Source organism: Podarcis vaucheri, assembly GCF_965113315.1.
Source record: "Podarcis vaucheri genome assembly, chromosome: 7".
Taxonomy (NCBI): Eukaryota; Metazoa; Chordata; class Lepidosauria; order Squamata; family Lacertidae; genus Podarcis; species Podarcis vaucheri.
Window position 1 is genome coordinate 94,397,383 of NC_138765.1, and position 9,063 is coordinate 94,406,445.

Consider the following 9,063-nt stretch of genomic DNA (forward strand, 5'->3'; position numbering starts at 1 on the left):
GCAAAATATTTTTTTTAAAAAAAGAATATTATTTATTACATCGATATTCCATCTTCCCTCCAATAAGCTCAAAGTGAAGTGAGTGGTTCTCCCCACTTTCCACTCCCACCCTGTGAGGTTAGGCTGAGAAACAGTGACAGGTCCAGTGTCAACCGAGTCAGCTTCTTGGCTGAGTCCGGATGTGATCCCTAGTCTCCCAGACCCTACACCACACTGCTACTGATGCAGCCAGGAGCAGTGAGGAATGGAGTGGCTTATATTCAGGTATTTTCTTTCTTTCTTTTTTCTTCCCCTTCCCCTCCAATTTTAAAGGTGTGGCTTATATTTGGGCCAATACGGTAGGTACTGCTGTGTTGGGGAAGGTAAACAGCATTTCCATATTTCCAAACAGCATTTCCATGCTCTGGCACTCATAGAATCATAGAATCATAGAGTTGGAAGAGACCACAAGGGCTATCGAGTCCAACCCCCTGCCAAGCAGGAAACACCATCAGAGCACTCCTGACATATGGTTGTCAAGCCTCTGCTTAAAGACCTCCAAAGAAGGAGACTCCACCACACTCCTTGGCAGCAAATTCCACTGTCAAACAGCTCTTACTGTCAGGAAGTTCTTCCTAATGTTTAGGTGGAATCTTCTTTCTTGTAGTTTGGATCCAATGCTCCGTGTCCGCTTCTCCGGAGCAGCAGAAAACAACCTTTCTCCCTCCTCTATGTGACATCCTTCTATATATTTGAACATGGCTATCATATCACCCCTTAACCTCCTCTTCTCCAGGCTAAACATGCCCAGCTCCCTTAGCCGTTCCTCATAAGGCATCGTTTCCAGGCCTTTGACCATTTTGGTTGCCCTCCTCTGGACACGTTCCAGTTTGTCAGTGTCCTTCTTGAATTGTGGTGCCCAGAACTGGACACAGTACTCCAGGTGTGGTCTGACACTCGTCATGGTGTCCCGTTGTGCCAGAAGCAGTTTAGTCCTGCTGGCCACATGACTCAGAAAGCTGTCTGTGGACAAACACTGTCTCCCTCAGAATGAAGCGAGATGAGCGCCACACCCCACATTCACCTTTGACTGGACTTTACCATTACCTCAATTGATTCATGCAGAGGAAGAGAGGGTCATACAACTAGAAAAGTTTTTGTAAAAACAGTTGTTGTTGTTGTTAATATTATTATTATTTTAAGTCTCAGACTTAAGGAGAAGTCTCACAATGCAGACTGCTGGACTGGTATTGCCCACAGGTCTACATCCACCAAAATAAGAGGGTGGCAAATACCAAAAAAGTGCAGCAGCATTGTTTTCAAAAAGCAGTAGACACATGTAGGGCTCATGAAGTTTAGCCATAGTTACCTTTCCTTTGCTCTCTCCAGGCAGGGTCTACAATTTAAAGCTCTATATCCTAATGCTTTTAAATTTCATTTCCCCTCTTTTTTTCCTCCAGAGCTTTCACCTCTTTTTTTCCTCCAGAACTTTCACCCTGAAAAGCTGCTCTTACAAGTTCAATCAGAGCAAATGTAAATCCATGGAAAACCCAATCTGACGTTTGTTCCAATTCAGCTTTAAGTAGCAGGTTTACATGGGGAAAGCTCAGGCCACAAAAACCAAACAAAAACCATTTGGACACGTAGCATTAAAGTGCAGACCTGTGCCTGGAAAGAGTGAGGCAGACGTGTGAATAAACCAAGGAGAGCAGTCCTTGTAGTATGCACAAGAGAGAGATTAGCCTTTGAAGAAGCATTAGCTCAAGATCATTAAGCAAACAGTCTGTGAGCACCTAGAAAGGAATGCTGTGATCACCAATAGTCAGCATGGATTTCTGAAAAATAAGTCATGTCAGACTAACCTGATCTCATTTTTTGACAGAATTACAAGCCTGGTAGATGAAGGGAACACAGTGGATGTAGCCTACCTTGATTTCAGCAAGGCATTTGACAAGGTGCCCCATGATATTCTTGTAAAGAAGCTGGTAAAATGCGGTCTTGACTATGCTACCACTCAGTGGATTTGTAACTGGCTGACTGACCGAACCCAAAGGGTGCTCATCAATGGTTCCTCTTCATCCTGGAGAAGAGTGACTAGTGGGGTGCCACAGGGTTCTGTCTTGGGCCCGGTCTTATTCAACATCTTTATCAACGACTTGGATGATGGACTCAAGGGCATCCTGATCAAATTTGCAGATGACACCAAACTGGGAGGCGTGGCTAACACCCCAGAGGACAGGATCACACTTCAAAACGACCTTGACAGATTAGAGAACTGGGCAAAAATAAACAAGATGAATTTTAACAGGGAGAAATGTAAAGTATTGCACTTGGGCAAAAAAAAATGAGAGGCACAAATACAAGATGGGTGACACCTGGCTTGAGAGCAGTACATGTGAAAAGGATCTAGGAGTCTTGGTTGACCACAAACTTGACATGAGCCAACAGTGTGACGCGGCAGCTAAAAAAGCCAATGCAATTCTGGGCTGCATCAATAGGAGTATAGCATCTAGATCAAGGGAAGTAATAGTGCCACTGTATTCTGCTCTGGTCAGACCACACCTGGAGTACTGTGTCCAGTTCTGGGCACCACAATTCAAGAAGGACACTGACAAACTGGAACGTGTCCAGAAGAGGGCAACCAAAATGGTCAAAGGCCTGGAAACGATGCCTTATGAGGAACGGCTAAGGGAGCTGGGCATGTTTAGCCTGGAGAAGAGGAGGTTAAGGGGTGATATGATAGCCATGTTCAAATATATAAAAGGATGTCACATAGAGGGAGAAAGGTTGTTTTCTGCTGCTCCAGAGAAGCGGACACGGAGCAATGGATCTAAACTACAAGAAAGAAGATTCCACCTGAACATTAGGAAGAACTTCCTGACAGTAAGAGCTGTTTGACAGTGGAATTTGCTGCCAAGGAGTGTGGTGGAGTCTCCTTCTTTGGAGGTCTTGAAGCAGAGGCTTGACAATCATATGTCAGGAGTGCTCTGATGGTGTTTCCTGCTTGGCAGGGGGTTGGACTCGATGGCCCTTGTGGTCTCTTCCAACTCTATGATTCTATGATTCTATCGTTCTATGATTCTAGGTTACAGGGAACCAGGCAGAGGGCCTTCTTGGTAGTGGCGCCTGGCCTGTGGAACATCCTCCCATCAGATAAACTTTCCAAAGGCAACCCTAGACCAGGAAGTTTTTAATGTTTGACATTTTATTGTGTTTTTATATGTGTTATTGATACGGAAGGGGGGGCATGTCTTCTTCACCTCATTCTTCGCTACAATATATCCATTTATTTCCAATTGTCAATGTCAAAAGGGACTAAAATCTATAAAATTCATTAGAAAATCAACGTGCCAATTTGCTCAATTTCTCTAGGACTCCATGACACCTCCCCTGTCCTCCATAATCCCTCAAGCAAGGTGTCAAGACCCTAATCCTGTCAAATCACTCTGCCAAGCCCTTCCTCCGGGCAAGGCCAGGTGGCAGACCATGCATACATGGACCATTGTCTTCTCATCAGGTACTCAGGATGTGCTTATCTGCGCATATCTCCAGCTCTGCATATTCCCCCCTCCCTCCTCCATATGTTAATCCTGTGTGACCCAACCTTTTCTTAATGTATTCATGATGTAACTGGGATGTATTTTGCACTGTATTCTGGGACATGGAGGGAAATTTCAAAAGTTCATGTCACCCCTTTCTCGCTGTTCAATCTCGTCTTGAACCTGTTGCGCAATAAACTTGGATCTTCTGCAGTTTGCTCCTCTCTCCGGCTGAGCTCATTTTCTTCCGCAGGGACCCGCGGACTTAGTCCGACGAGCTGGGTGGCAGAGTAGCCTCGCACCCAGATTTTACCGTAACAGTTATTGTTACTGTTATTCCTGTATTGAATCAATACACGACATTTCTTTTCTCCTTCAGAAATTTAACACATGGAACAAAGCTCATCCCCTCATCAGAATATGCCCCCCATTTAATTTTTGCCCTGGCCTGCATGTATTTCTCTACAGTACTGCATGTGTGTGAAAAGGTGTTGAAAGGTCATGTGTTTCAGCCCTGGGTAGCAAAGCACAGATTTACAAACTTGTGTACAGTGGTGCCCCGCAAGACGAATGCCTCGCAAGACGGAAAACTCGCTAGACGAAAGAGTTTTCCGTTTTGGAGGTGCTTTGCAAAACGAATCTCCTATGGGCTTGCTTCGCAAGACGAAAATGTCTTGCGAGTTCCTGCGGGGGTTTTTTCCTCCCCCCCCTTTTTCTAAGCCGCTAAGCCGCTTATCAGCTGATCCGATAAGCCGATAAGGCGCTAAAAGCGGCTAAAAGCCGCTAATAGCGCTAATCCGCTAATCCGTCAATGGGCTTGCTTCACAAGACGAAAAAACCGCTAGACAAAGAGAATCACAGAACGGATTCTTTTCATCTTGAAAGGCACCACTGTATATGTGTGTGTGTGCATGTGACAAATTCCAGAGGGGCCATCTGGTTAGGCTGAAATAGATTGTAATGGATTGCCTTGAAATCATTTCAGCACCAGGTGGGGGGGAAATCGTCCCCAACATCCTCTCCCCCCCCCCGGTCACTGCCCACCTGCCACTGTCCTGTGCTGTATTTTGCCAGAGCAAAGGTGGCAACCCTAGTTCTCTCTATGTGACTCAAACATGGCTTGAGCCATGTCAACAGCAAAAGCCACAACTTCCTTTCTACTCATTCTCTGGGACCCTTCTTAGGTTAAGTTTCTACTTGCAGTTTTGATCCTTCTGATCCTCTAGCCAAATCTGGATATAGCAATGGTTTGATCCGCTAATGTATCTAGATGTACTTTCTGACAATATTTCTGGTATCATAGAGATGTCAGCAGACATATCTTTGAAAGGCAATCTGAGCAGCTTGAGAGCATCTTGCCAGCCTGTAGTGAGATCTAGGTGCAGTTGTTAAATCTGTGCTGCTACATTCAGACAGACACTTCGGATGAGCCTTTGTTTTGCCTTTGTCTTGCCACCCACCCTATTGGGTTTATCAATTTCTTTCTCTATGGAGCTGTCAAGACTCCTAGATCTCTCTAGGGCCAAAATGAAGAATTCAGGGCCTCATTCACTCACTAATTGCGATTTCCCTTGCATTCCCCAGCAGATGTTACTTAAAGTTGCAGAAAGCAACCAAGCATCTAACTTTGTTCAAATACTGTGCAAAGTATGTTGCTGAGAGTGCATATTATGCATCCATTTTGTCCCCTGGCTAGTCACAAACCCTCCCATTCTTTTCTCTCTTTTTTGCAATATATTTTTAGCTGAAGGGCAGGGAGTGCCTTAGAAACGTTTTTTTTCTAAGCTGTTCAGAGAACCTTTGGCTAAACAGTGGGATATAATAAAAAAATTCTGTTATGTACTGAGTTGAATAGGATCCAAACTGCAGCAGTCTGATTGGTCCTAGAACAATAGGATCCAAATTGCAGCAGTCTGATTGGTCCTAGAACAATAGGATTCAGAATGCAGCAGTCTGATTGGTCCTAGAACAATGCAGCAGTATGATTGGTTGGCAGGAACCACCCAATCATGCTCCAGATATAAGTTAATCCACAACCTGATTGGCTTACAGTAGAATTCCAGAATTAACCAATCATGTGCAGCCCATTGTGTAAATAATGTATATAAACCAGATACTGTGAGGGGACATTCATTCATTCCTCCTCACAACTATGAGCTGAATAAAGAGCATGAAATCACTTTGTGACTCTGAGTATATTTCACTGGCGACGAAGGTGGGATCCCGCTGAGCTGACTGCCACACACAGCACCGCAGCACCTCCACCTGCCGCACCGCTGCCTCGCACCGTGTATCCAGGCTTCAGCTCCGGGACACAAGGAACTCAGAATGGCAACCGACAGCAGCTTCTCACCGTTCAACCCAGCATCTGGAGACTGGGAAGCGTACGCCTCCCGTTTCACCTTCCTCCTAGAAGCCAAAGGGGTCACCGATGAAGAAGACGCCAAGAAGAGGGCGATATTCTTCAGCGTCTGCGGAGAGGAGACATTTGAAATCGCCCGGGCTCTCCTTGCACCTGAAGACGTCGCTACTGTTCCATACAAAACAATAATGGAACAGCTGAAGGGGCACTTTTCGCCGCAGCCCTCAGTGGTGGCTCGTCGAAATGCCTTCTACGCAAAGCGGCAAGCCCCTGGGGAAACCATAACTGGGTTTGTGACCTCTCTCCGCCAAGCTGCCTGGTTCTGCAACTTCTCAGAGCTGGAGAACATGCTTCGTGACCGCCTCGTCGGTGGCCTGAAGGATGAGAAGCTGCAACGACGCCTCTACGCCAAGAAGGACCTAACGTTCCAGGTCGCGCTGGAGGAGGCCCTGGCAACGGAAGCTGCCAAGAGGTCGACGCAAGAGGCACGGCTGAGCCTGCCACCCCAACCGAGGGTCCACCATGAAGACCTCACCGACGACTCAGGATCTGACAGGGAGGAGGTGCACCGAGTACAGCAGCGCACTCAAGCAGCCCACATACCACAGCTGCCTCGATGAGAAGGAGGGAACTGCGCAAGCTGCGGGGAAAGTCACGAGAGGAGGACCTGCCGTTTCCGCAACGCAGAGTGCAGGCAGTGCAGAAAATTGGGACACATCGCCCGGGTGTGTCGAGCTCGGTCCACCCGATGCCAGGCATCAGATGACCAATCCAAGAGCCCCAGGTCCCGGGGCCCAACGCACCAAGGCAACTCTACGGAGCTCACGGACTTCCAGGTATACCAGTTGCCCCACCCCAACGTAGAGAAAATTTATGTAGAGGTACAGATAGAGGGGGCCCCATGCTGCATGGAGCTTGACACGGGTTCAACTCTATCCATAATCTCGGCAAGGACCTTAAGGAAACTGTGTCCTACTGGGGGTCCCAAACTCAGGCCGGCCTCATTCACCCTCCGGGACTTCCAGAAACGTAAGGTCCCCACAATGGGGGTGGGGACCTTCAGGGTGCAATACCGAGGGCGGACGCAACAACTGGACTTGCTCGTGGTCAAGGGCCCCTACATTAGCTTACTGGGATTGGCATGGTTTGGACCACTGGGGCTATCGATCACCGGGGTGAACCACACTACCTTACAAGTGGACGTGGACGCCATCTGCAAGGAATTTCCAGGGGTTTTCGATGGGAAATTGGGACAGTATACGGGGCCCCCCATTGCTCTACAGCTTGACCCCACAGTACGACCGGTCAGGCTCAAGGCCCGCCGGGTCCCGTTCGCCCTGAAACCCCGTATAGATGAGGAATTGGACCGGCTCGTGGAGCAAGGCGTGCTGGAGCCGGTGCCTAATGCCCCCTGGGAAACCCCAATCGTCACACCCGTCAAGCCTAATGGTTCGGTCCACATCTGCGCAGACTACAAATGTACCATAAACAAGGCCCTCACGGCCCATGCATACCCAGTGCCAGTGGTCAGCCATGTCCTTGCCACCCTGGCTGGGTCGAAAATTTTTGGCAAGCTGGACTTGGCCCAAGCATATCAACAGCTGCCAGTAGATGAGGCCACAGCAGAGGCACAGACGATTGTGACGCACAGAGGAGCGTTCAGGGTAAAGCGGCTGCAATTCGGGGTCAGTGTGGCACCAGGCATATTCCAGAATCTAATGGACTCGCTCCTTAAAGGGATTCCTGGCGTCACCCCCTTCTTCGATGATGTGTTGATTGCCGGGCCCACACCAGAGGAGTTTGAGGACCACCTCCGCACCGTTCTGCACCGTTTCCAGACGGCGGGTCTCAAGGTGAAGCAGGAAAAATGTCTACTAGGAGTGCCTCAGGTGGACTTTCTGGGATTTATGGTGGGCGCAGAAGGGGTCCACCCGACTGGGGACAAGGTACGGGCCATTTGTGATGCCCCAGCGCCCAAGAGCAAGACTGAACTTCAGGCCTTCTTGGGACTATTGAACTTTTACCATTCCTTCCTTCCCCACAAGGCGGCGGTAGCGGAGCCCCTACACAGACTCCTGGACAAGTGGGCCCCTTGGGTGTGGGGCCAGCACCAGGAGTCTGCATTCCAGGCAGTCAAGGACTTGCTTGTCTCAAACTCGGTCTTAGCACACTTCGACGAGAGGCTGCCGGTGGTGCTAGCATGCGATGCCTCACCCTATGGCATTGGCACTGTCCTGGGACACCAACTCCCGGATGGAAGAGGGGTACCGGTGGCATACTTTTCCCAGACACTCAACACAACCGAGCGGAACTACTCGCAAATCGACAAGGAGGGGCTGGCAATCGTGAAGGGAGTAAAAAAATTACATGATTTCTTGTACGGGCGGCCCTTCACCGTGGTGACTGACCACAAGCCGTTGCTTGGCTTGTTTGCCCCCGAAAAGCAGACCCCCCAAGTGCTGTCTCCTCGCGTCCTCAGGTGGTCAATTTTCCTTGCCAGCTACCAGTATGCACTGATTCACCGCCCGGGGAAGGCGATGGGCCATGCGGACGCCCTCAGCAGGCTACCACTACCGGAAACAGGCCCCAACCCAGCACCTGCACAAGAGGTTATGAGCCTGGAGCTGCTGCCCGACCGCCCCATTCAGGCACAAGAAGTTGCACACCATTCCAAGAAAGATAGGGTCATCTCCCGGGTCCTGGACTGGGTGTGGAGGGGATGGCCCAGCAGCAGCCCTGGGCCAGAATTCGCTGGCTACACAACCTGCAAACATGAACTGTCGGCCCACAAGGGGTGCCTGTTATGGGGAAGCAGGGTTGTTGTTCCCCAGCCCCTCCGCAAAAGGGTCCTCACAGCCCTACACGAGACACATCCAGGGGTAGTAAGAATGAAGGCCCTTGCCAGGAGTTATGTGTGGTGGCCAGGGATCGACGGAGAGACAGAGGCCTGGGTCAAACACTGCCAGGCCTGCCAAGAATCCCGCCCAGATCCCCCAAGGGCCCCAGTCCAGTCCTTGGAGTCGGCCCGAGCACCATGGTCACGCCTGCATGTGGACTTTGCTGGCCCCTTTCAGGGTAAAACATTCTTCATAGTGGTGGACTCCTACACCAAATGGCTGGAAGTCGCACTGGTACCGTCCACTTCTACATCCGCAGCCATCCGGGTACTACGCAGGCTGTTTG

At 49.5% G+C, this 9,063-nt stretch overlaps 1 protein-coding gene across 1 annotated transcript; it reads left to right on the plus strand.

Moving 5' to 3' along the window:
* The first annotated feature begins 5,729 nt into the window (after nucleotides 1-5,729).
* On the plus strand, nucleotides 5,730-7,656 carry LOC309536405 (uncharacterized protein). The gene is made up of 2 exons (XM_082230618.1): nucleotides 5,730-6,716; nucleotides 7,618-7,656. The coding sequence occupies exon 1, from the start codon at nucleotides 5,847-5,849 to the stop codon at nucleotides 6,498-6,500; it is 654 nt and encodes a 217-aa protein (XP_082086744.1). The 5' UTR covers nucleotides 5,730-5,846; the 3' UTR covers nucleotides 6,501-6,716; nucleotides 7,618-7,656.
* The last annotated feature ends 1,407 nt before the right edge of the window (nucleotides 7,657-9,063 follow it).